Source organism: Corvus kubaryi, unplaced genomic scaffold (assembly GCF_017639235.1).
Source record: "Corvus kubaryi isolate FWS band 111438036 unplaced genomic scaffold, C.kubaryi_AGA036_p1.0 37322, whole genome shotgun sequence".
NCBI lineage: Eukaryota > Metazoa > Chordata > Aves > Passeriformes > Corvidae > Corvus > Corvus kubaryi.
In genome coordinates this window covers 3,463,028-3,490,413 of record NW_024581101.1, presented here as the reverse complement: position 1 = coordinate 3,490,413, position 27,386 = coordinate 3,463,028, and the positions used below count along the sequence as shown (strand labels likewise).

Genomic DNA, 27,386 nt, shown 5'->3' with positions numbered 1-27,386 from the left:
TAAAATCATAAAGGCTGTAGTAAAAGCAGTATCCTTGAGAGGTGACTGTCCATGGAGAGAAGAACTGCTCTGAAACTTAGAAAATGCTCAAGGTTTGAGAATTAATGCCAGGCAGCTGTCCAGTTCAACTAAGCATATACAAATCAACTATAGCTATGAATATTATTATTTCTCTGTAATTTTGTTAAAGACAAGGCAGAGTTACTAAAGCCTAACAATCATGCAGTAATATCTTGTCAGTTATAAAGTATCCAGATGGTTTATTTGAATGGAGTCCAGCAGTACGTAATCTGAATGTGTACAAACTACTAAGCCTCCCTATAGCTGAAATAAGTATTTCAGAATATTATTTTTAAAGTAAGGTTTCATTATTTTTCTTCCTTTTTGACTGGTGCGCAGAACACTCTGTTTTCTTACACTGGCAACTACAGAAATATTGGTGTATTGTGTATTGATCCTATACGAAAATTGGCTGAGTTTGTATGGCAAGATGTCAAGCAAAGGTTCCGTTTGTTTGTTTTTGTTTTTATCATCCTTGCATATGCCCCATTGGAGTGAAATGGGAAAAAGCTCTTCCCTGACGCAGGAGGAGAGAGGAAAGCCCCAGTCAACAGCATTCTGGAAATTACTTATTGCCAGCTGGCATGAACATGGCTCCTGCTCTCCATGGGATCCAGGGAGAAAATGGTGGGTGACACACCTGACGAGGGGGAGATACTGAGAAAATCTAATGACAGCTTTCTAAGTGAAGCAGTAGGGTATTAACTAAAAATAGTAATTTTGTTTAGAGAAGACTGGAGAGCTCAATAGTGATACTTGTGCTTCATCTCAGTTTCCTGTAGCCGAACACGAGGGAGGACAATAAAAATAGAAATTCCATAGATATCACAATGTGATTTTTTTTAATATATATATATATTTTTTACGGACTTCATAGAGGTATGTCCAATGTGGGTAGATTATAGGAAAAAAATACTACTTTTTAGTAAAGAACTTGGATTGCCCCTAAAATAAGTGGGAGGGAATAAATGCGAACATAGGTTTACAAAGGTCAGAGGTAACTTCGGGTCCAAAATAAAGGATAAAAAATAACTGGAAGATGCATTTGCAATGCACCCTAATTGTAACGAAATGAAACACCTTTTTTTTCTGAATTCCAACACAACTGGAGTCTGAGTCACAACAATCTTCTCATCCTTAACAATGAAATTTCGCAGGGCCCAGTCGAAGGCTGGTAACCTGCCCTAGTGAGCTCTGAGCTTACGTCCTGAGCATGCAAAGCCCTGATGGTGCTAATTCTGAGTAACGGCTTGAAAAGGAAGAAAAAACAGTATTAGCTTTTTGCTGGGTTAATGTTTAATGCCTTGGATTCCTTGAGAAAGAGTACCCACAATTACATTAACAAATGTAGGCCACTGACGTGAGAAAGAGACTGAAATTAGTGTGTCATTCTTTGTGCCCACATTTTTCTAGACGCACTCGTACTTGACACTTGTATTCAATTTAGTTCTGACATTTCAGCTGAGTTTTTTTTGGAATTGTGGATTAAAACTTCCCACCTAAACATCAAGGATTTTACATAAAACTGATGAATCTAAATGTCTAAGTATCAATAGAAAAATGATCCCTTCTCTTAGGTGATTAAATGTATTGTATTAATGTGTGCATAACGCAGAATCAATAAATAATGAATTACCACTGATTGTAATTGAATGTTTTCATAATTTTATTGTCAGCCATGATAAATAATCAGTACATTTATACTGCATTAAATTAATTAGTGTGTCATTTCTATTACATACATCAGCAGTGAAGTAATGCAGTGACATCTGTTTCTAATGTTTTAAAGATGTGGTATTCCTTATTAAGTAAAAGGAAGAGTTATTAGAGGTATTTCCTGTGATTGGCAGTTATACTGGTACAGTCAAAGGGATCAAATAAAGGAACTTGCACTCTTGGCAAATGCTGCATTTCAACCCTTAATGGCAGCATGTAACAATGATTGGAGTGAATTTTGCTTCTTTAGGATTTCAGAAAATCCTGCCCACCTTTCTAGAGAAAGTAAGAGCTGATCCTTTCTCCCTAATACAGTTGGGAAGATTTCATTGTTTTGCATGTTAGAAATGCAACATGCAAAACAAGGAAAGCTCTGCAGAAGAACGAGGTATTCACATCCATTTCTGTATCCATTTTTCTGCCTCAGTCCTCTAAGATACAGAAAGGAATTCCCTGCTAAGTGCTCATTAAAAAGTCTCAGATGATGCCTTTTTTTGGCTGTGACGTTCTTATGTGGAAGTCTCTGGACTATGGGGTCTGTAATCTTTCTTGGAGGTCACACTAATGCGACATATTGTGCTGCTGGTGATTGTTACCTGCAACAGAAATGGCAAATTGAGGAGATGTTGCAAACATGGGAATCAAAAAGTGAAAGAGTAGACTGGGAGGAACAGAATAAATGGAATGGAACATACAGCAAATAAGCACAGATCAAACTGTGCCAGAAGGAGGGCTGGTTTCTAGATGACTTCAGGTATTATAAATGGGATGACCACTTGGGTGATGTGAGTAAAACCCCCTGAGCAACAACACTTATGGACAACAAAAGAAGTCTGGGGTTCTTGATTAATGCTGTCTTTTCCAAGACACACACGGTCATCCTTAACTTTTCTGTACCATCACACTATCTGTAAAAAGAAAATTGGAAAGCTTAATGTTAGAGCTTACCTGACTAGAACTAGAACTTTGTGTTCTTCATCCACAAAACAGTTTTTAATATTAATCTTAAATTTTTCATACTAACAATGGGCATCATGATATTTAAGCAAAATGAAAACAGTCCAGACTTATTTTTTCCAGTGCAAGTCTCACACATTGCTTCTGACTGATCACTGGCTACTTTGCACATATTTGGGAGGGTGGTCTCGGGAACAACCGTGTGCACCTAGCAGTTTGTCCCCATGGCTTGCTCTGGACACAGGGAACTGTGGCTGGTTTGGGAGAGCCTGTGTGGGCAGGACTGCTGGCTGCTCACTGGCAGAGTTGCACATTTAATACTCTGTGTGCTCTAACCTCGCTCCAGCCTGGCGTGAGCCAGCGCCTCCAGGCTCCCTCCATGCACTGAGCGCGACTTGGGGCCTCCTCTTGGACAGCCCTCGACAAATGCAGCCCTTGAGATAATTTCTGCAGTTCACAGAACCTGCCCTGAGCTCGCAGCTCAAGCTTTATGTGAGACATGAAGGATGTGACCATTTACTACAGAGCCTGAGATAACTAAAGCACAAACATACTCTCTCAAACAAGGTCCCATCTACTTTTCCTATTCATCAAAATGTCACTTGTGTTATCACTGCAGAGATGTGACCTGCCATGTTTGGCACTATCACTTTCTGTCTAACGGATGTGTAAATACCTTTTCTGAAAGCTAGCCGTACATTTGTCATACAAAAATGTGAGTGCTACTTTTAAACTTATTCCCATGAAATCCATGAATACAAGATGCAGTCATTGCTAATGATCCCCCACTTTAATCTGGATTTCGATTGAGGAGAGAGGGCAGCAAAAGGACCAGGTCCTTGGTGGAACAAAGCTGTTTTACACAAGATACAATCATCATTAAGGTTCAATATTGTTTGCACCTTTTCTTCTTCAGGAAGAAAAGTTAATACTATTAGATGTGTACTGAAGTTAAAACACACTTCATAGCAAAGCACTGTGGACACAAATCCATGTACTCCAATATATTCAGTAAGTCATTATACCCAAATGCTTGTTACTATTCCCAGAGGAACATGATTAACCTCATCTCTCACTCTCCACATTTACAGGTCAGTTAAAGAAAGCAAAAGTTTTCCGGCTCTGTCTGTCTGAGCATCTGAGCCCTAATCTGAAGGCACCACCATCTAGTGGGATAAGAAGGTATTTAATTTTCTTTACATTTTTTTGGTATTTTTAAACATGGACATCACATTCTACTTCAAGTAACAAAAAAAAAGTTTGTGGGATTTTTTTTTTTAAATACATGTAAGGCTCATGTGGCCCTTCCATTAATTCTCATTTCTGTTTTAACTGCAAAGCATTTTCCAATAAAAATCTTAGGAGTCGTTTCCTTGAAAATAGGTTTTCATAAACAGAATTTTATCAATGAGAAAAAAATTTATAGATATCCAGACTCAGTGGAAGTGAAATTGATTTATTGACTAAATATTTTCAGTATTTTATTGAATCTACTTTGTGGAAATCCAATTGGGGGAATTATTAATATTGTGAAAGTAATCATCTTGAGCTCATCTTTAAAACCAATATGTATTTTAGGCAGTAAAGATCCATCCTTGCAGTTTTCCATAGAGCCATTAACTGTACAGCTTTTGGTTGTAAGCAGAGTCTGACCATTAAGTCCCATCTAAAGTGAATTCCCAACCTGAATGCAAAGCATTTCTTTTACCTCGGCTCTAGGAGTGACCATTTACTGCACTTTGCCTGTGCTGATATCCTGACTGCTACCTGCTCTTACTTGGTTTTCCTTTTATGCATTTACAGTTGGGCAGGGTAATGGCAGGGATTTTCTGTGGGGGAGGGAGAACCATCAGGGTGAGCAGTGTGTGTTCATTTGTTTGGTTTCTACCACAGAATGTGTGCATCTGCAGCTGTTATCCTAAGATGCCTCCTTGTGTTCAGGTCTCATTGATCTTGTTACAGCATTTCACACACACAGGGATAATTGATTTGCATCATTCAGGAGTCCAGATCTTTTATAAGCATGAGCGTAAATATTAAGAAATTACCATATATTAAAATTCTATAGATACTTTGACTTTTTAATATCCAAACCAGTAATGAAATAATAGAGATTTAAATACTTCATTACTCAGATAATATTTTAGTATTCATAATTTGGGCCTGCTTCTGTTTCCATGGAAGTGAGTGGTATTTTTACCTTGGATACGACCAGACACTTCAGTGTTTTACCATCTTCAAGTTATAGAAATCTTATTGACACAAATGGGGATCAATGGGTATTTTGCATTGTACATCAATTTTATGATACTGTCTTTTCAAACACTACAATTTCTTCTGGAATCCATAAGGTAATATCAATATGTGCTGCCAGTTCTTACTGAAATCAGTCTGGAGTTCAGAGTAAAAATCAATGGAACTGGTCCAAACTGGTTGAGGCAGTACATGCCTTTTTGACCCTTTGATCCCTGGACCAGGTGCCTGGGCAGGTGTGAAGCATTTCACTTAGAATGCAAATTTAAAAATAGATAAATACTTTCATTTGGGATACTGTTTGAAGTTGATGAAGTCCAGGATGTTCTACCTCACACTCCCTTAGGGGAATAAAAATCCTACCTAATACGAGGTCTGGGATGTATAGGGAAATAGGAAGACAGTCTAGGGAGAATAGAAGACAGGTATAGGGAAGTTCAGGCCAGTGATCTACACAACTGCTGGCTCCTGATTTCACAGAAACCTTGCAAAAGCCTCTCCTTCAGAATTCTCATCTATTTTTTAACTCCATGAGGAGTGAGCCTGGTCCTGAGGCCTTCCTGCCACTCTGCCAGCTCTTGGGTCATCCTTTTCACAGCTCTGAAAGAGGTTGAAAAAAATATAATGAACCTTCTTTTTTAATTTTTTTTAATAGAAGTAACTATTTAATGAAATTAGCTACAGGACACTCCACAGTTCTTTACAGGAAGTGGAGGGAAAGGCCTCCTTGGGGACTCATTCTGCTGTTTTACCCACCACAAAGCCCGACCTGGTGAGGCTGAATCCACAGTAGAATTGAGTCTCTCTGAATCTCAGTTAAAGGAGATGAGAGTGAGATGAGAATCAAATGTTTAAGAGCAGGTTTTGTTTTTAACTTGACCAATCTCTGTGTCTCAGTATGTTCTGTGAGTTTCGGATAAAGTGATAAAATCACATGAAAAAAGAAGTGTCTTTCTTCATCTTCAGGAGACATTATTGCCTTTATCTTCTTTTTTTCCTCCATTTTTACTTTCACATCAAAGTTGATGTGACAAACACTGATAACCCACAAAAAATATGTAATCTTACATAAACCTGGCTTTATATGCTTTAACTTCATTGACTTTCTGATGGAATTACCAGTGACCTGTGGAGGCATAAAGATGATCAGGCCATGAATTAAAAGTACAGGTTGGAACACCTGTGATCATAATGATTTAATGCACAACCATCCTGTAGTTTGAGTTTTTGAAAATTCTCTTTACCCATATCTATAATGTTAAAACTTATTAGTATCCTGGGAGACCATGGCTGGTATCTTTCATTACTATTATGAATTTTAGAGTATTTTGCATTGAGGAGCATTGTCAACCAAAAGTATTTCTTCGGAATTTTTTTCTGAAGGGATGTCTTACAATTTAATTCCATGATGATTTTAAATATGACAAGATCTTCCCCTTTTTTTTTCCCACAAGGTCAACAAATATAGAATAAAGCAAGGTTTAATAGAGACTTTGCAATGTAAGTATTTTTTCCCTAAAATGTAAATGTACAGTGTAGTTTAAATTTTAAAAATTGAACTGGGAGTTCTATTTGAGATAGTGCTTAATTTTATATAATCAATAGAATTTAAGAAAACTGTTGAAAATAAAAAAATGGTTTTGCTTAGAGTGATAGAACTTCACACACCAATTTTCTTTGCTGTTATAGTAATGAATGTTGATTGAACACACTGTGGTCACTTCAGTGCATGAAATTAGCCAGGAATCCTGGGTTTGCTGGTATTCTCCATTAAGTGAAACTTACTTGAATCCAGCATCTTTCAGTGCAATCCTTTTCAATACAAAATTTATGTTAAAAATTCAAATTCCTGGACAAAAGTGAGGAAACTTCAAGTCTGTCTTTTGGCCAGAAGTTTTCCACAGCTGTGCTGCAGCTCATCAATTGTCAGTCCTTCTGACCATTTCTCTGCCTAACAGCAGCCACTCAGGAAAATCCTTCCAATAGGCTCTCTCTCACTCCTTCTCTTGGACAGAGGCATCTCATCTGTGAGTATTTACAGCTCCAAGCATGTTTTTTAAGGTATCTTTTTGTGTAGTGTCATGAACATGCTTCTATTCATCCCAAGAAAATAGGAAAAAAGACACCATAACTTAATTGAACAAAGACAAGTAAGGCTTCCCATAGAATCCATCTTACCAATTCCTATTTAGGGAATTCCTTGTCATGCAGGAAGCCATCTGAAAAGAGGCTATCAGGAAACTGCCATCTGCAAGACTGCAGGGAGCAGCTGTTTCCACAAGTCACAGTAACCCTGGTCAGAAACAGGATTTTAGCACTTGGCTCACTGATCCTCATGGAAGAGTAAAGGGACAAAATAAAATGAAGTAACACGAAAGGTTAAGTTCTGGAAGATCAAGCCCTGTTTTTCACAGATGCCAGGTATCAGGAATTGCAGCTATCACACCAGCTATGATGATCCCTCTGCGGCAAAATGCTTTTCATAGTCATTTCAAAGTCATCAGGGAAATGGAAATTATGAAACTTTTATTTTGCTATGCACAATATATGGCCTTTGTAGTCTTGATTGCTCATCTCTGTTTTGATGTGATATAAACTCAGTAAAAAGGAAACTGCTTTCACCAACAAATATTGTGGATCTGAACTGTTCATAACTGCCAATACTGATAAACTCACACAATATAGATTTACTAGTTGAATACACACAGTTTACTGTAGCAACATTACCAGGGAATACAGAATTAAATCCCAGCTGCATCAGTATCCATAGTATTGAGATATAAACAATTATTAGTAACTTTGAAAATCTTTAGGAGCTCAGTGTCTACATACAGTTCCAGTTCATTAATGGACTTTTGGAATGCTACCCTCATCTGGATGCACTACCACTTCGATTAGGTCACCTACTAATTTGTGTGCAACTATCCCTGTTTAACATCCCTTGTCTGGCTCAAAAGGCCAGATTTAGGTAGCACCTCACTATTTACAATCTCTTTCTTAAGAGCATTTCAAAGTGCCATCTCACAGTATTTATGGACCTGTTTTTCTGTACAATTTGATTACATTTTATTGGGAAAAAAAGGATGTATGTAGTACTTATAGATTTGACTTCTTTTGAAACATTTTTCCACCTTTTAAGAAGATTACAATAGCTTCCATGCAAAGTTCAGACTGAAAAAAGCAAATTAAAAACCCCAAACACTAAAGCACAAAACAGAAAAGAATTGCACTGACATGTGAAATGTGTTAAAAATTCTTCTTTGAATCAGTCATTTAGACATACAAAGATAATGATGATGATTATGATGACAATAATTATAATCAACTAAAATTTAAATTCATCCATTTTCTTCTATGCAAATACCAATTATATTTCTTTTCTTTAAAATGAATGTGGCCATTTAAAGTAGTTACTCTTGCAAATCTTCCTAATAATCTGCCTCAACATTGACAACAGCACAGCATTCTTCTGAAGGCGGGGTGGGGGGGGGAAATTCTGTCTCTTCTGGCTTAATGGAAGGGCCAAAATAAGGGTCTTTATATAGAATTAATATTCCCAGTGTGAGGAGCCACAGCATATTCCTTTATTTACTCCATCAAACAGAGGAGGAAGTGCTGCTCCTTAGGTGCTAAGGAGGTACAAAAAGGGGGAGGGAATGTTGTGCTTCCATTAGTTCTGCTTTCTGGGTTCTGAATCATTTCAGGCACAGAGCTGAAGTGAAGTATAATGGCTCAAAGTCTCCTTGCTGCCCTTAGAGAGTCTGCAGTGCAGAATGCCTGAGAGAGGTGGTTGTAGTTCTAGGAATAACTACTCTGCTCCTGGAGAAGTAACCTTATCAAAGAACTGGGAGTACTGCATGGATCTGGGATCTGCTCAGTCAACATCTTACCCTGAAAAACATGATGCTAAGACTAAACAAACAAACAAACAACTTTCTAATGAGAACTGTACATTATGATTTGTTACATTTCTCATTCAGACGACAAGATTTGACCTTTTATTGTTTTCATTTTGCACGTTATCACTCTGGGGACACACACCCTGGAGAACACCCTGTTATCAAGGCAATGGGGTTGAATTTCAGGTTGCAGATATGCTACAATGCTCAGGTGCATTGCCCCCTGAAAACAGATTAAACTGCAACCATCTTATAAAAACATTAAATAGTTCAATGTAGCTGGTCCACATAGTGTTTAGAGTAGGAGCATTCTTTTCCTAGACATATAGTTTAATTAAAGTTTAATAAGTGCAACGTGGATGTCTTCTCTTCTGCGGAAGAAAAGGCGGCATTTAAATGGAGTGTACTATGTTTGGATTAATGAAAAATGGATGTTAAATCCTAAGTGTCCATCCTGAATTCTCAAAAGCATCACACATACATACAGTCTGGCACCAGTTTACAACTTTTGAAAGAAAAACAAGAGTTATTCTCATTTCTGTAAGCAAGCTGAGTATAATCTCATTTCAAATGCCTTAAAAATTTCAGTGCACCACTATTGCTACTCTCTGGTTTTCGAATCCTAAACAGAGTATTTTAAACACCAAACTTGCTTGAACTGTAATGTTGGGAGGGAAATGCTCAATAAGGAGCCCTTTGCTGTATATGGGTTTTGTAAATTCACTTATTAAAGAGGTGATTACACATACTCCTGGTTTATAAGCTGATAGCTTTCGTTTTAGCCACAGCCCTTTCACAACTTAAATTTGTCCCCAAGTCACCCTCCTGCAGCTGACAGATATTTCCATATATGCCCTTTCAGAGGAAACAGATGAAGAGGGTCTGGCAGCCCCTCCCTGGCTGTGTGTACCCTCAGATAATGTTAAATTTCCACCACTGCAGCAGCAAAGCCCAAACTAAATCTCTGCTCTTACACAGAGCTCCAAGTGGAGCCCTGACAGAGCCAGCATCGGAACTGAGGCAAATCGGCCTCCAACAGAGACTTTCTCAAAGTAAGAATAGTGTTTGTGTTACCATTTTTATTCACCTGCTTCCGTAATTTCCAACATAGTTGTTCTATTAATTTGATTTTTACCAGTGCTATCACCAGTAGCCTGCTCTACCTGAAAGTTGGTCCCTGGCTGTTACTCATTCCTAACTTTCAGATATCTCTTGGCTACAGTTTGGTGTTGGAGTCCTTGGTGACACGTATGTCTTCACAAGAATCCCAGCTGGCATGAACTCATTTCAGCTGAGGCCTTTATAGTCTTTTGTTTATGGTTTCTCTGGTGAAGTCTAGGCAAAAATACTGCATATGAGACACATCAATTCCTTTACTTTATGGACTACTTTAAACCCTTTTAATTATATCATAATATTTATGGGGAGTTTCCTAAGGGACCTTTATCAGTTTCAGAACTTAAAGTCTTGGTTTATCCTCTTCTTTCATTTCAGCCAGATGCCATTTATGATTTTCAAGACTGGAGAATGCTGCTGTTTAAAAAATACTCAATAATCTTGCACATGTCATTCTCTTCAAATTGGGAAATGCAAGATTTCCAATCTGTGGCTGCTTTATTTTGTTTCATATTCTGTATCCTCCATCTCCCAGACTAATTCCTGGGGTTTTTTCAGTATTTGTATGGGCACATTTTTAAATACATATATACAAATTAGGTGAAATGAAATAACTGCTCCTATCTCCTGGTTAAGGCAATATACATTTCACCTTCAGCTGTAATTGTGGTTTGTTAATCAAACAGAAAAGACCGGGATGTAGAGGCTGAACTTTGCATGGTAGAACTTGTGCTGATTGTAATGAAGTAGGAATATGCACTAATGGCTGAAGGACCTGTATTCATAAACTGGCAACAAGTCAAAAGAGATGAATAAAAGAAATGCAATATATAAAAGAATGGGAATATTTCCAGAGAAAAGAGATTAATTTCTTACATAAGCTACAGTCTCCAGATGTGCTGGAAAAGGTACAATTTTCCTAAACTCAGAGAACACAAGACTGAAAACCTTACTATGCAATAAAACTGCTTCAAGTAATATTGCAAATGAAGTAAGGCAGTAACTGAATGTCATTAGACATACTTGTCCATCTTTACTTCATCCTCCTTAAATCTCAATAAATCGTAATCTTAATGAATCTTGATTTATTACACAACTTCGTACAGCAGTCTTATATGTCCAGTCCATGTCTTTTTTCTGGTGCTTACTGACACTTTCTGAAGTATCATAATTGACCAAGACTTTTAGATGCTGGAATGTACAAATAGTGGAACCACCAGGACAGAAAGCATTAAACTCTGCTTTGTAGCATCCTGGATTTTGAACCAACCTCAATTTTGGGGCTGCAAGGACTCTCTCCTTCTTCCTGGACACCTGTAGTTTTAGGAAACCCATAAAACTTACAGGTAATTCTTAATGTAGCTGTAGTGGAACTTTCTTTCCATACTCTGCCAGTTACTCTGGGCAGAGCAGCCTGATCAGAGCTATGATCCTGGGTTTTCTCCTCTGTGCTCATTTTGTACAAGATAATTTTGATTGCCATGAGAAATCTACAGAATTTTTGCAGAATGTTATTAAATAAAGATTGAAAAAATAGATTCTTTGCCTTGCATGGTTACAGAAGTCAAGTGACATGTAATTCTCTTTCCAGTCTCTCTAAGCAATCCTATAATTTACACACATCATAGTAATCAAAAGGGCAACTTCAAAATGAGTTTCAGTGCTCTTCAGGTAGAGAATGTGGGTTTAATTATTCAGTTTTTAAAATATATTCAGGTCACTGATCTACCAAGGCCTGTATCACAGGAGTATTCATCCATCCATGGGAACTGAGTGTCCGCATCTGACTGAGAATTTGCAGTTTAGGGTCTAATGCCACTAATATCACACAAGTTATATGGGCACAATTGGGACTGACCACTGCAAGCTGTGAGAGGAAGAACAACTCAGCCAGTGGTAAAAAAGAGGAAGTTGGAATAAAGGTTGTCTGAGAGTTTAGAATAAATTTGGAAACAAATAATTTTTTCCCAAACATGCCTGAGTGTGGCGAGGCTGTTCCTGTGGTTAATCAACAATCAGGGTGGTGCATGCGTGAGTGGGTGCCAGTTGTGGAACTGCAAACTCCAGAGGAAAACCACGCACAACTGCAGCAACACACAAACACTGCCTTGCTGCCTGAACTAATGAGCCATTTAGTTGGGATAAATCAGGTTATTCACTAGATGTTTAAAGCAGCTAATAGGCCCGATCCTGCTGCTGATCCTTATTCAAACTGGTACTCAAGGAGAATTAAATTCTGTATCCACTGAGGGAATAATAGAATGAATAATGAGATGTCACACATGAGATCACTGCAGGATAAAGAGACTACATAACTCAAAAAAAAATTAAAATTCATCATAGTGAATATGAAGCATTTGCTGTTTGTTTTAGGAGGAAGAAACATTTGATCAAATGGTGGGAGACAGATTTTGAGATAACTAGAAACCCCATAATTCTAATGCTGATTCTTCCTGATTTTCTTTTGGGCTTCAGTGTTCCTACCTGGGAAAATAAAAACGCTTCCAGAGCTTATGAGATTTTGCTCAGATTACTGTACTTCTGAAAAGCGTTTTGATAGATATTAACAACACAGACTTTAAAGTAACAACGGTAGTTCTATGAACATGTGAAAATCCCAAATAAAAGTTATGAAGTAAAACACCATGTTTTTATGAGAGATGTTTTGGTTGAAATCAAAGGTGGAAAAGTTGTCAGAAAAAGTATTTAAAACTGCTAAAAGTGAGATCTTAAAACGGATCTTTGTATGCCTTTCTGAATTGGTATTGCTAAACGTTCTGTATAAATCCTCTGCAATATGTAGGATTACATACGGAAGAATTACTTCATAAAACAGAGAAAAATTTATTGAATCCAAATGTTTAAAAAAATTACGCTCAGTTTTTCAGCATGCATTTTGGAATGCATTTTGGCAATTCTAATTGATGAGACCTAGTTTAACAAAATATTGGGGAAATTCAGTAATCAGGACACAGGATGTGCAGTTTAATTACGTTGGTGTGCATTTCTATTTGTTTCTAATGTAGAGGATCTATTGGTAAAATGAATGCCCATTTTGTGGTCTGTTATGCAGAAAATGTTTAATCCAGTGTTTGATTTACTCTGTTAAATCTTCTTTATTGAATGTGCTTATTCATCCATGCAGAATTGGGTATGCTGCTTTCTGTTAATATGACATTGCAATTAAATAGCTAAAGAGAAAAACATGGCAAGACATTTTCTCAAGGTCCATGAAATTTTCATAAAAATTATTCATACTTACATATTTCACTTCTACATTTGCTGATAGAGCTACAGAGAAATATTTTGGTGTTGTGTGGGACTGACAAACCTTGCAGTTAAAGATCCTGAATAATCATTTTTGTCAAATAAATAGTACTAAGGAGGACTTCTGGTCCAGTGGATAATGACTGTCATCACGGAATAGGATTGCACTGATTGCATCTTATGAATGAAGCTAACAGGAACTCACAACACCAAACAACAGCATTTTGTGGTGGGATAAATACTTAAGCACTTGAGAAACAGTAAGACATTGACAGTGAAATAGCTCTGCTCCAGTGCAGTCCTAGAATTATATTCAACAGTAACAAAAGGGTTTCATGATGATGTTATACTTTCCTGAGTGTGCCTTTCCTCAGTAGGAAAAGGATGTGCAAAGGGAGTTTGTCTTATCTAACCAATATAGTGATGCTTTGTTCCTCAGCACAAGACATTTAGGTCAGGGATGATCCAGCATTGTGAGAATTCTGGAGCTATATTTCTTTTACATGTTAAAAAGCAGAAACGACAGCTCCGTTCGCAGAATTGCATGGGAGCTGCAGAATGGAAGTTTTAATCAAAATCTCTGTGGGACACTTGGAAACATAAATATAAGGAACGTAAGATTTGATCTTACCCCTTTTCTATCTGAATTCATAACTCGTCATTTTCTCTGCTACATATTTGTCAGCACAGTAATCAAGTGCTGATGTTTAAATCTCTATTTTTGTTCTGGCATTGTCGGATGTTTCCTGCTAGACTGTTTTCTGTGCTGCACTCTGCTCTAGCACGTCTGGCAGTACCACAGGGGCAACGTGGCCTCTGGTTTCCATTAGTCACTTTTTACTATTTTCGCTATTCTTTTGCTATGTGAATAAGGAGCTTGTAATAAGGTGTTAACAGGCTGCTAGCTGGTTTATTGTTATTATTGATTTAAGGTGCTAAGACTTTAATATAATCATACACCATGAATAATATTAAGAGATTAGTTTAAAGCCATATAAGCCATTAAATGCAAAATAAAAACTTTCCAGAAATTTCTAGCATATTCTGGCACAGGTGTTCTGTGCTGGGTTATTTTGCCTACATTGCTGTATCTGGCTCTTCCAAATCTGTGGTTTTAGTCCTGCTGTTCTTAGACTGGTGTTACGGGAGGCGCTACACTGAACCAGGAGATTCTGGGTTTTATCCCTGTTTCCACCTTCTTTTCTCTGTAAGGTGAAGGAAGAGGGGCTTCAGAGGGAAAGAAAGAGTTCATTAATGAGCTGAGAAAAATAGGGTTTTGCATGCAGAGAACATAGTAGAGTCTAATGTATCTGTTAATTAACAAGAAAGGACATAAGATTAATGACTGATACACTTTCTAACTAACACTAACACTCTAAGAACTTTCTTTTTAAATCTGTGTTCAACGTGGGGGCTAAACGAAAAAATATTGCAATTGGAGGGAAGGAAACTTTTTGAAATAATGATGGAAATATTTTCTTGGCTATATTAACAAGGAATAGTGAGCAACAAGACTAAAGAAAAAATAGAAATTGTTTTGGAAACAGTGAATATGCAGGGGAAATAACAAAAGTGAAATTTGTTGTTTCTGCGGAAACGGTCATCCAAGGAACTTCAGTGGAGTTCAGAGAACCACAGGATGGGCTGTGTTGGAAGGGACCTTAAAGCCCATCCAGTTCCACTCCTGCCATGGGCAGGGACACCTTCCAGTGTCCAGGTTGCTCCAAGCCCCGTCCAGCCCGGCCTTGGACACTGCCAGGGATCCAGGGGCAGCCACAGCTGCTCTGGGCACCCTGTGCCAGGGCCTTACCACCCTCACAGGGAAGAATTTAAGAATTTCTTCCTCAAACCGACCCGTAAGTCATACAAAAATACGCGTGCTTGCATTGAAGCGATTTACGTTTCGCTCAGTATGTGGAATGCCGCCATGTAACTGTATTTAAGAAGCTTACTGATGGATGTAGGTGCTTGTATATTTAAGTATCCCGCAGCATTCCTGCACAGCAGGTAAGGACTCGTTCTGTGGCTGGGCAGGACGGCAGAGCGGTGAGGGATGCTGAAGCCGAGGAGCTGGCGGGTTCCAAGCGGACGGAGCAGGAGCAGCCCCGGCTCCCCGCGGGCCCCTCAGAGCTCCGCTCCCGCCGCCGGGGCCGCCCCTCGCGCGCCGCCGGAACCTCGGCAGCCGCTCCCGCCCTTTCCGCCGGCGGCGCGCGCGTGACGGCGCCTCCCAAGATGGCGGACAACCTGCCCACAGAGTTCGATGTGGTGGTGGTGGGCACCGGTACGGGGCGGGCTGGGCGCGGGGGGCAGCGCCGGGCCCTGGCAGGGGCCGAAGCTCGAAGGGGCGGCGGGGGGCCGCCCGGCTGAGGGGCGCCAGCGGTGTCTGGGGAGGGTGGGCAGGGTGTGCGAGTGCCTGCTGAGGTATTTGCGGGGACATTTGCGGGGACGTCTCCGTGACACCGGCGGGGACATCCCGTCCCGGCCACTCGCAGCCCGCTGCAGGGCTGCTGCTCACATTTAAATAGCCAGATTTGCTTAGAAATGGAGTTGTCGGGGAGGGCCGTGTGGAGCTAGCCCTGGGAGGGTTTTGCCAGGATCCCCGGCCCTGTGACTGCCCCCACACCTGAGATCCGGGGCTCCTTTGGTGCCTCAGAACGCCTTGCCTGACTACTCCCTTGCCAGTTCTTATTCCCGAAATACCATCCTGCTGGTGAGGTTTGTTTTTGTGCACGTAAAATAGCTCTGAAGAGCTGAACTTCTGTCCCGTTGCAGTATATGTGCTATAGGTTGATAAATACATTTTCTATCATATCCTGTAATACAACTGGTTTTAAATCTTCAAGGTCGTTTTTCTAATCTTTATGCCTGCTTATAAGTAACACAAAACTTTTTGAGTCTTTCTCATTAAAGCACATTTCTCTGTCTGTGAATGATTGCATATACCAGACACTTAATTCTAATTTTCTGCACTTTCTCTATCCTGTACAAGTTCATCCTGTTAGGTCAATAATGATGGAGACCTGGAGTGTCTCACTGTAACTTACCACAATGTAACTCCAAGAGAAAATTTTAAATACTGCTTCAGAACTAAGATTCTTGCTGTTTGTGTATCAAAATAATCTTGAAGTACTGAAATAGATTTCTGTTTGTAGAACCCGGTGACAATGACCTGGTTCAGATTGGTCTTGGTGAGCCCCACACCTTAAGTTCAGCATTGAGGTCTGGTCTTAAAATGCATCACTGTTTATAGGTCCTAAACTTACAGTCAGATTTTATTCGCCTTTGTAAAGAGCTCAGGGTGTTGTTTGGAGCACAAATGGGAAGACGCTTGTAAATGTTACTGTTTTCCATGTGAAATTAGTAACTGGTTTTGGAGTTCACTAATCTGTCAAACTGCGTCCATGGGATTTAAGGTTTTTAGCAATTTGGAATAGAATGAATGAGTTTCTTAATGAAATTGATGATTTCAGTGTTCAGCAGAAAAAAACCAATCACCATACAGTGTTTGTATAGTTGCTTAAAAGATTTCTGATTTATATCTGGAGTTTTCAAGTAATTGTGAAACCATGCTGCTCCTGTTGTTGACCAAAACTCTGCTAAAAATGCAAAATTTAAGTTCTTGAGCAGATTAAGAGATCCCTTCTGTGTCTTAACCCTGTTCTGTGGAATGGTATGTAGTAATGAATCTGACATTTTCTTACGTGCTCAGATTTGAGAACATTTTGAGTGTGTAGAAGGTTGGTTAATAATGAACAGCTGAAATACCAAACTGTAAGGGTGAAATATTAAACATTGTGTGACTTCTGTGGTTTTTGGGGATGATCCATTCTTTACTGCCATGGGGTAAATAGTGTTCATGCAGCCAATGCAGAAACTCAGAGGTTTATGAAAATGATATGAATGTTAAGCTATTTAGCTATTCTAGCCACTAAGGGAACAAGAACTGCCTGTGCCATAGAGAGCAGGTCGTGTGCAGCCATCAAACCCAATCTTCCCTGCTTTGGAGCGAGGTGTGAGATTACAGCTTTGATGCTGCAGGAGGGAAATTCTCTGAGCGAAGTTCTCTGAAATATCGCTGCATTTGGCAGTGTTGATTTGAATTCCAGGATGCCTTTTTGCCCACCTGTAGAGAGCACTGCTATAACTAATTCCAGTATTCTCAGAATTCTGCACTTCAGGAATTATTTTGTCTTTTCTTTGCATTCCTTTTTACTAAGAACATTCATAAGTGGTGATTAACACTGGTGACTGACTGAGGGTTTTTTAATCTGTATTAAATTTCCCATTATGGAAGATTGTTTGGAGTAGAACTTTCATCTGTCTTCCCTTTGGAAATTGACTCCTGAGGGAATATTTTAGCCTAGTTTTCAACCCTCTAGTGTCTAATGGTGTAAGCAGTGCTGAGCATACCTATGAATATCTAATTGTAGTAACTAGAATGTTTGTGTTAAATGATACTTTTAATGCATAGTAGTAATTGCATTAATTTCTGTATGTGTGGTCTTTTCCTGGTTTTATAACTTGTGCATCTATTAAATTTAGTAATTAGATTGATTTATAACATAAGATTTGGATTTGTTTTTGTTTCAGGTTCATTTAACTGTTTCCCTGTATTAAGCTTAACGCAAATGCAGCCTCAACTAAATTTTAGTCATCAGTGCTTCAGTTAATGTCTAGGTTCAGTTACTTCATCAATAGTGCTATGGGAAAAGGAAATTCTCTTTTTGAAGAAATTCCTTTTCCTTAATTCAGACATTTTCTTGCATGAGCAAGTTTAGAGCAAGATGGACGTGGGTACAGAAATACTCATCCTGGTGAGTACAGCAGCTACAGTTTCACTGCTACCATGGAATTTACATCCATAGTACTAAAGAAATCAGTCATCAGAGCAGGTCTGTTATTTGGGAAGGTCTCTTCTCTGTGATCTGTGGTGATTTTTATTGGTCTAAAAGCCTGTAGGATCTGGGTTTGGAGGGCTGTTGCCAGTGCTTGCCCAAGGAATTCAAGGTGGGCTTTAGTCATTCATTTAAGGGAGTTCCTTATTGATAAGCTTTTGTGGGGTCATTTTTAAATGAGTGCAGGCATTAAATGTGGTGCAGTGATAGCCAGAGGGCCCATGAGGAGTTCTTTGGTAAATAGTCCAAAAAACAGGAGTCTTTGAGAGCGAGACTCAGAACTGGGAGTCAGCAGCAGAGCTTTTGTCTTCAGGCAGTTGTCAAATAGGAAAATTCATAGGCAAAATATTCGGCAGTGTTGAGTTTAGGGCAGAAACCCCTGTAAGTGCCAAGATTTGCAACTTTGTGGCTGTGCAAAGTGGTGTGGATACAGGTGCAGGGTCATGTTTACCTTGGAATTTCTTCAGTTAACTGGATAGTGTTGAGTCTTGACTTGTTGTCTCTGACACTCCCCAAGACCTGCGTTAGCTGCTGGGAAAGTTGTAAAGGTGTTGTAGTCACAAGTTTGTCTGCCAGTAATTCTAATTTTTTTCTAAAAAGGAGTTATTCTTTATAAAAGCAGTCACAGTAAATATTCTAGTTCTATGCAATTTTCTTTCCATTCTGCTTTTCAGTGGTTATAAATAACACATGAAATGACTTTCAAGGTAGAAAGCAGGAATCCATTTTGAAATATTCTATAAAATAAAGAGTGATTTATGGTTTCATATGATTTTGGCTGAAAGCACTCGGGCTTTGCCAGGTCATCAAAGTCCTGTCAGGAGAATCTATTATTTATTGTTCGATATGCTGGGAGTGGTGTAAGTACTTTATGTTTATCTTATGTAAGTGTAGTGTGTTAGCAAAAATCACTTCCAAATACTAACACAATTTTAAAACTATACCTTGACAAACTAACCCAAATATTACAGATGTGAATTTTAAAGTTTACACTGAAGATTGATTTAAAAAAGAATAATAACTCCTAATGGTTTTATTGTTGCAGGATATTTTTAGACTGTGCCAAAAATGTTTTCTAATACATCTTTTGGGCTGATATTTTGATTACATTACCTTATATAACTGCACAGTCTTCAGTTTATATCAGCAGCTGTTTAGAGTTGATGAAAGCTCAATGGAAAACCAGCTGAAGATGGATATTTTTTGACGTCAGTGGCCATTGTGGACTAACACAGTGGCACTGACTTGTAGTGTTGATGTCTGGAAGGAGGAAATAGACCCACGTTTTTATAATCATTTGTAAATAAGTCATTGCCTGTCCATGTGAATGTCAAACAAAATGAACACTGACTCCCAGTCCTGTCCTGTGTCCTGTGTGTGTGTCCCCCTTTCATTTTTTCTGTATTCTCCAAATGTAAATGTACCTTTATCTTGTTTACTGATTTTTTTTAACCTGACTAAAATTGAGGGGTTGCGTCCTGGCCTAGCTTCCAGTCTGGATTTTGGGGTGTAGCAGAGGTGCCGTGATAGCTGCCTGGGAGGTTTAGGCTCCCACTGGTACCTCAGACAGTGTTCTTTCCCAGATACTGTGCAATGTCCCTGACTGCTCTTGTGAGCAAACTCATTGTTCTGTGAACCCTTTGCTGTCCTTCTCAGCCCGTTTGTGTTCTGCAGGTTTTCCAGATTATATTGCTGATCTTACAAAATCAGAGCCTGTAGGACTCCTGTGACCCTACTGTGAAAAATACAGAGTAGGTCATCTGCATATCAAGGTGAAAAACTCCTTTAGAAAAAGGCTTAGCAAGGTACTTTTAGATTCTGCTCTGAATGAGGAACAGTTGAAACGCCAGGTTTGTGTATCTCAGTAGGAAATGTGGTTCCACTGGCTGGAGAGCAGCCACAGAGCTGGAGGTTCAGCCCTCCTGCAGGAGCTGCTCTCTGGGCTGTGCCAGAGCACCCTGTGAGAGATCCTGGTGGTACCCACAGATCTACCTGGAACTGCTAGTGCAAGAGAAGAAACTTCCTAAATATCCTTTCGTGAAATGTTTAAAAATGTATGAGGAGCAAGGAGTGCAAGGTCTCTTCGCATGGGGAAGCAGAAAAGGAATGAAAATATTAGCAGACTCAAGTGAAAATAAAACGGAGTGTGTGTCTGGCTGTACAGATCTTTTACTGCGTGTGATTTGCTTTATCTGCTGCTATCGCATTAAACCAAAGATTAGACTCAGCTGTAGCATGTGCTGGAGAACACTTTTCAGAGAACACTGCTTGGTGTATAACTTTTAGTAAGAAGTTAAATTTTTATTTCAAGCCTAAGTGCTTGTGTTCCTTTTCTAAATAATGTTGATTTACACCAACTGTGAGATTCCATGGTCTTCATTGCCAAGTTTCTCTGATGAGACACAGATAAATATATGCAATTACAGTGTAGGAGAAGAAACTTTTAACTTGTGACTTCTTTCTTGACCAGTTACATATTCTTACTTTTTTTAGTGGATTGGCATTTCTATGCCATGCTCTGTAATGCCGAAGTACATTCTGATACTGCTCTGCAATATGGGCATATATTAAAATGAATCCATTTTAATCATCTTTAACTTAAAATATTATATACAAGAAGTATTTTAATTTGCAATTAAATTATGAAATGCTTTTAAAGTTTCACATATACCAAAAACACACCATGAGTATTTGGTAGTGAGCTCCTCCAGAGTCAGCTGCTCTTCTCTACTTAGAAGTTCAGATGCAAACAAAATTTATTGCAGCTGGTCAACTGTCTGACTCCAGAAGATTGTTTTGAAATTGTCTATGTTCCAACATTTTTAATATATTTCCCTTCAACATTTTATATTATGAAAAAGCCACTTGTGATTTATTTAGTAGATAGAGTGAAGCAAATTAAACATTTAAGCCTTTTCAAGATGAATCTTGTGTAATTCAGTAAAAACTTATCATCTGGATGACTGCAAAACAGTTTGCAGTGAACAGCTCAGGAACCAAGATGCTCCCACAGATATGAAGCTGTTTAGTTTAGAAATTGCTCGAGGCAGTGACTGCATCCTTTTCAAGTCACTGCAAGAGGCGGTGCAGCACTAGAGCAGCAAGTAACAGCTGCTAAGCAGGAGACACAATGTGTAATCCTAAAATTAATTTTTGATCACACAGAGGTGAATTATAACTTTTCATTATGTTGTAAGACTTTAGAAATTAATTGGCTTTTAAAACTGAAGAAAAAAGTTTTCCACCGTAGCAGTTATCTCAAACTTTAATTTTGTTGTATTGAAACTAAAAATAGAATTGGTTTTTTGATAACTAAATAATGTGCAGCTAATTCTCTATTTGTTTTTTACTTCTAAAACGCTATTCTTGAGAATGAGAGTATGCCTGATTTTGTTTCATAGGGAAGCTCCAAATATTCATGTAATGGAGATGATCTTGGTCAGAGGTTACTGGAAACAACCAGATGCAGGCTTCAAGGTCAGCTTGCAGCAGCCACCTCTGTAAGATTTATTGAGCTTAATCTGCCTGTTATGTATCCAGGAAGGCTGGGATGGAGACAGTGCTCAGCCAGTGGCAGTGAGAGCGAGTGCTGTCAGAGGGGACTGTACAGATAAATGGTGTTGTTCCCCACAGGACTGTCCTGAACCCAGTGTTTGCTGCCTGCCTGCTGGGTACTCTTGTTCTGTCTGCACTTGGTTCTGAGGCAGCCCTTCAGTCTCTCAGCACTTTCCAGGGCGTTGTACAGAAAAGTTGGTACAATCCTCAGTTTCTACTGAGTGCTGAAGTGGCCATGCCACCATGTTAGTTAGTTTAATAGAGCCTAATTAGTGTTAAAATTTAGTCTGCTTGCCACTTTGTTTCTTTCCAATGGGGAGCCAAGCAGAAGGACGAGTGTGCAGTCAGCATTGTTCCTGGAGCAGCACTAGAAAGAGTCATGAGTTAGTTCACTTCGACTTTGCAAAGTGTTGCAGTGAGGCAGTGAATGCATTGCCTGCTGGATGGGTGGGTGGCAAGTACCACCTATGAAATTCTACGTGGAAGAACATGTTAGCAATCCAGAGATCACTAATGAGTAAAATTGCTAATTTTGTACTTATTTTTATATCTGTGTGCAGATGGAATGTCCTACCTCACTGAAACTTTAATGTTTTCTTGAGAAGGCCAGAGAGGCTGATTTAATACTGCATTTGATAAATGGAGAGTTAGTAAGTGGAGAAAGAAGGCAATGGCTTTAAGGAATGATAGTAGAGATTCCAGCTTGTACTAACCAGTCCTTCATGAAGGAAAACTCTTTGTCCTTGTTTTTCCTGGAAGGAGAAATGAGGTGCAGGACAATTTAACGTAATACAAATATTTCACATGTAAGTGTTCTAAGAGGGGGATATGAAAGGGCCAGGAAGCACAGAAAATGTTCGTATTTCTTGGTAACAAGCTCTGCTATTTCTGAATTGTTTCTGCCTCAAATACAAAGAACTTCTGAGTCAGCACAGTAAATAGATACAAGAATTTGTATGGATTCCTAATTCTTCCACATAAATCTCTTTTATGCTGCCAGATGTTTATGTGTAACACACTGAAGTCTGGATCTGTTGCTGCTTTCTTGTGGTTGGATCATGCAATTCCTGTTCAGACTTATTATTTCCTGCTAATACCGTTGCAAATCTAAAAACTGTTTGGATTTGAAACCTTACTTGAGAAAATGTTCTTTTGCAGTAGCCCTTTTCAGATATTTCAGATACAATAAAGTGGGAGCTGTCTTTCATAATAACTAGTATGTGTAATAACTTAGTAGGAAAACATTGGTTACTATTAGTTGTACTAGAGGGTAACGGTGATTCGGTAATTCGATTGCTGAGTTGGGTAGTACAGGCTTAGAATTTTTTAACGGTAATCTAAAAGGAGATGTAGAATTTTTTTTTTCAATCTTGGTGTTCTTGGGGATCGACGTTACTGGATCCAGGTCATTACTCAACTGTCTGTTCAAAGACATTAAACATCAGGAGTGATACATGTCCTTTAATCCTTTAAGCTGGCCAAACCAGCAGCTGAGTGATCCCCAAGAGGGATGAGTGGCAAGAAGTGTTAGAGTGATCCTTCATGAGGAAAACAGCCTAGAGATATTCAGGTTTATCTACTCATTAGGGATAGGGGATATTTTAGAATCCAGAGTCTGCTCTGTAGTGAAGATCCAAACACATTTCAAAATCTGAATATAATCCATCTTAAGGTTTTTGCCAAATCAAAGTTCAGAACAGAAAGCTGTTTCCATATAGGAACAGGTTCTAAAAATACATATTTCTCTGTTACTGAATCATCTGAAGGGGACCTATTTTGCACAACTGTCTGAGCATCCTGTAGGAGACAGTTCAGCTTTCCATGTTACCATTTCATAAATTGCCATTTCTGTAAGCAGGCTTTTCCAAGTTAGTTTTTTCCTAGATAAAGAAGGACAGTTTGTAACTATATTGTAATTGTCCAGAACCCTCTTTCTTGGAAAAGGCTTTAGTTCAGTAATCACCATGCAGTGCAAGGTCACATGTAGGAGTAACTCGCATTTGACAAAGCCACCTCTTTTCCCTGTGCCCTCGTTTCTCTTGGAGAAGAGAATTCAGAAACGGGTGCCATGGGACAGTCTTATTTCTTAGGTTTCCTGAGGTATTGTCACCCAAGAACAAAGGGTGTCCTGCTCCGTCAGGTTGTCCAGGGCCTCTCCAGAAGCTGAGATGCGCAGGCTTCGCCTTCCGGCCACACTCCCACTCTTACCAGTGGGTATGTGGGGGGCCACTATGTCTTAGAAGCACAGGGTTGGTGAGGAAAATTGATGCCAGCTTTCAAAAGCAAGGAAGCTAATTCAGGGAACAATTTCATCCAAGGTTAATGGAAGAACAGACCTCCAACACAGTATCAATTGGATCAAGCTTAAAGCAATCAGTTATGCCCTGGTAGCTATAACTCGGCCCAGGTCAGCCAGGCAGCACTGGTGATGTTTTACAACACTTTCTCAGTGGCTTTTATCAATAAGGAAGGAGAAACAAGTTTCTCAATTCCATTTCTAGAGTAATACTGTCTGTGCCCCAGTGAGGGAAAGAAAAGCTTTTTTGGGAACTCCAAACAAAGAGTAGTTGTAGATTCTATTCCAGATAGTTTATAGAGGGAGCGAAATGAACCATATATATAAACACGGGGGGACAGCAGAGTGTGGAGCTTTCACATAATGACTGTGTACAGCCAGGATCTTATGTCAGTCCTGAAGTGTGTGCTGCACTTACGTATTTTCTCCTTGTCTCCGTGGTCCCAACGGTCTGTGTTTTGAGGTCTTGCTTTCAAAAATTCAACTCGAAAGACTTTTGGCCTTTCTAGGCTGTGAAACAAATGTCCGAAGAACTGCTGCAGCTCTTCATCCCTCCTTCTACCCCTGGAGGTTAATTCTGTGTTAAACTTTCACTTGCTGTCGAAGGTCAGCAATGCAAAACTATTTTCATTTTTCTGCTTGATCAATTCAGAAAAGGATTTTGTTTTTTAAATCCATCAAAAAAGTGGTCATTAAAACCAGAAAATTTGCAGGGAAGTTGTAGCTATTTTCCTGGAAGATATGTCATGCCTGTCTTAAACCTCTTTCTGTGTTTTGATACAAACATTTGTACTTTTGGACATCACCATGGAACTGCTGTCCCAAAAACCGACCATTTATTTGGTTTGGAAGGAGGTCAGGAGTGGCAGAAGATAAGGGCAGAGGTTGCACCTCTTTATTTTGATGATTGTGTTGGCCTTTGCTAGTTTAAAGAGTTGGTGAAACTGTGGTCTGGTGTACCCAGCTCCCAAGGGGTGTTTTCTAAAATGCAAGGTTTTATTTGTTGGTGAAGGCACTGTTGCCTGTAAGGAATAGACAGCGCAGGCCTGGAATTCTGCTGGAGATTGTGTTTGTCATGAAGTGAGCCAGAGTAGATTGTGCCCTTCCACAGCTGCTTTTTCCCCTTCCAGTTCTGTCTCTGCAGTTGTACCAGTGCAGCTGCTTCTGGTGCTGCTGTAAATCAGATCAGCCAAACACTCCTTTCACTTTCTTTAATCTCATCCCTTAATTGAATACATGGTCTAAGTGTCTCCTAATACCAGTCCCTCGAATTTTAATTGCTGTTCCTGAATTACTTGCTTAAAGAGCCAACAGATCATTTAAAATGAGATTTCAGAGAAGTTAGTACCACAGAGCTGCTTAGCTGGTGAGCTGCCCTGCTTTTCTGAACCTGCTCCAGAATCCAAGGCATCTAACTGGGCATGTGAAATCTGGTGAGTGGGAGCAGACATTACAGAACAACCTCATTTATTTATTTATTGAACTCCAGTCAGGATTCTGTGCCATTCCAAGCATGTATTGCTGGTAGAGATATCACCAGCCTTTTGGTGTGCTTTTGTGCTACATATTTTTTCTAAATATAGTGAAAACATACTGATTTGGTAGAGTGTAATTGCATAACGTGGGAGATTTTGATGGGGATACCACTCTTAAGGACAATCACAGTCTTTATGTCAGTCTCTGAAGTGAACAGAAATACACAAAAATGCCTTCAGGTAATACCTGTGTACATTACCAGGATTGTTGTTACAGAGCATCCCACTAAGATTTGGGTATCATTGTGCTGGCAGTTACTCAATCTGGTTATGATAGCAGCATGTGGAGAGAAGACACTGGTGCCAAGCTCTAACTCAGTAGTGTTTGCAAGTGGTATGTGCCATACAGTTGCTAAAAAAAAAAAAAGTTGCATTCAGGAGGGTCACCAAATGTTAAAGAGCACAAAATATTGTTCATTGCTTTAGTAGCATGAGACTGTTAAAAATTTCAGTGACTCACATTGTAAAATTTCATGTGTTTAAGTTGCCTGCTTCTGACCAAGTTCCATCATTATTGCAATTTTTAATATGTCACAGCATGGTAAGTTCTAAAAACTGCATGTATCATTGCAGGTTTGCCTGAGTCCATTATTGCAGCAGCGTGTGCCAGAAGTGGCCAGAGAGTTCTTCATGTGGATTCGTAAGTTACTCCAGTAATTTCCCTTTTTAAGAGCTAAACTGACTAGAAGGGTTTCTGTGTCTCTGTCACTGTGGGCTGCAGGACTTTTCTCTCTTCATCTGGCACCAAGTTATGTTATGGTTCTGTCTCTGCCTTATTTTGGGGGTGTTATTTCCATCAATAGAGTAGGCAGTTTTTGGAAGCTAGCGCAGGAATTTGGAACATCAGTGCTGTGGTAAGGATGCTGTGATGGCTCCTTCTTTGCTACAGGCAGGAATGGCTGCAGGTTTAGTGCCCTTCATTCTCATTCCTGGCAGTAATTATCCCGTTCTCTTTGGTGACAATGACTCGTGTTATTTCAGTTTTTTGTTTTCATTGGCTATCGAAGTCTGTAATAGTATTGGTCACTGGAACTTTGATTTCTGTTATCCATGCCTGTTCTTAGCTATGATGAATATCACCTTTTAACAATGTATGTTTTTCTGTTCATTAACAATCAGAATTATGAATTCAGATTTTTCTCAGAGTGTTCAAAAATGAGATTTGGGGTTACTGAAATACCTGTGTTAGATGTGCTACTTTGATTAATCTGTTGTTCCCTACAAAGGCCTGAGTTAAGTCAGGCACCAGGTATTAAAAACATATATGCATAAAGTCTTTGTTTACAGTTTACTTGCTCTCATTACCTTGTGTACCTTATTTTATTAATTTTAATCTCCTGCCATGTTTGCATTTATCATAATATACTGCATAGGTGATTATGGGAGATAGTTTTGAAGTGGCCTATTATAAAATACTGAGTTCTGAGTTTGATTTATAAACACTGTCCAAGCATTGCCATCAGCAGTAGCTAATCTTATTCAAAATAGTCACTTCACTGCAGTGTTGCCATAAATTGCTGTAGACTGATTTTAAACTGAAGTTAGCTTCTGCCAACTAGTAATTGAAGGAGCTCTATTTCTTTGTGCCAGCTATCTGTCTCAATAAACATAAAATCTGTGGTTCTTCTCAGAGAGCTACATTTACTGTAGATATTAATGAGTTGTTGACATGTGAAATTTCAAGGATATTTGTTAAATGATTTAGAAAAGTAATTTGCAATTTAAAACATGGAGATTGGCACTTAGTTTAAATTTGAAGCTGCTGGAGAAAGGTAGATGAAGACTAAAAGTGGATTACTTGAAGTGAATATGCTTCCTCTACTAATTGTGCACATGC

The 27,386-nt window shown here is 39.1% G+C and overlaps 1 protein-coding gene and 1 long non-coding RNA gene across 3 annotated transcripts in view; one reads left to right on the top strand and one right to left on the bottom strand.

Moving 5' to 3' along the window:
* Positions 1 to 1,702: 1,702 nt before the first annotated feature.
* LOC121665269 lies at positions 1,703 to 15,429 on the bottom strand. Its single transcript, XR_006016303.1, has 3 exons — positions 15,221 to 15,429; positions 5,471 to 5,586; positions 1,703 to 2,684 (listed from the first exon to the last, which is right to left on the bottom strand). It is a non-coding gene; the product is annotated as an uncharacterized LOC121665269 (long non-coding RNA).
* A 22-nt stretch (positions 15,430 to 15,451) lies between these two features.
* The window catches only part of CHM (CHM Rab escort protein), a 56,027-nt gene continuing 44,092 nt past the window's right edge, over positions 15,452 to 27,386 (top strand). The window contains exons 1-3 of one of the 2 annotated variants that reach the window (XM_042029272.1): positions 15,514 to 15,549; positions 21,565 to 21,640; positions 26,123 to 26,189. In XM_042029272.1, the coding sequence (XP_041885206.1) occupies positions 15,529 to 15,549; positions 21,565 to 21,640; positions 26,123 to 26,189 (164 nt within the window). In that variant the 5' untranslated portion in view covers positions 15,514 to 15,528. Of the gene's footprint in view, positions 15,550 to 21,564; positions 21,641 to 26,122; positions 26,190 to 27,386 lie in introns of both variants that reach the window. The other variant, XM_042029273.1, reaches the window with a different exon arrangement.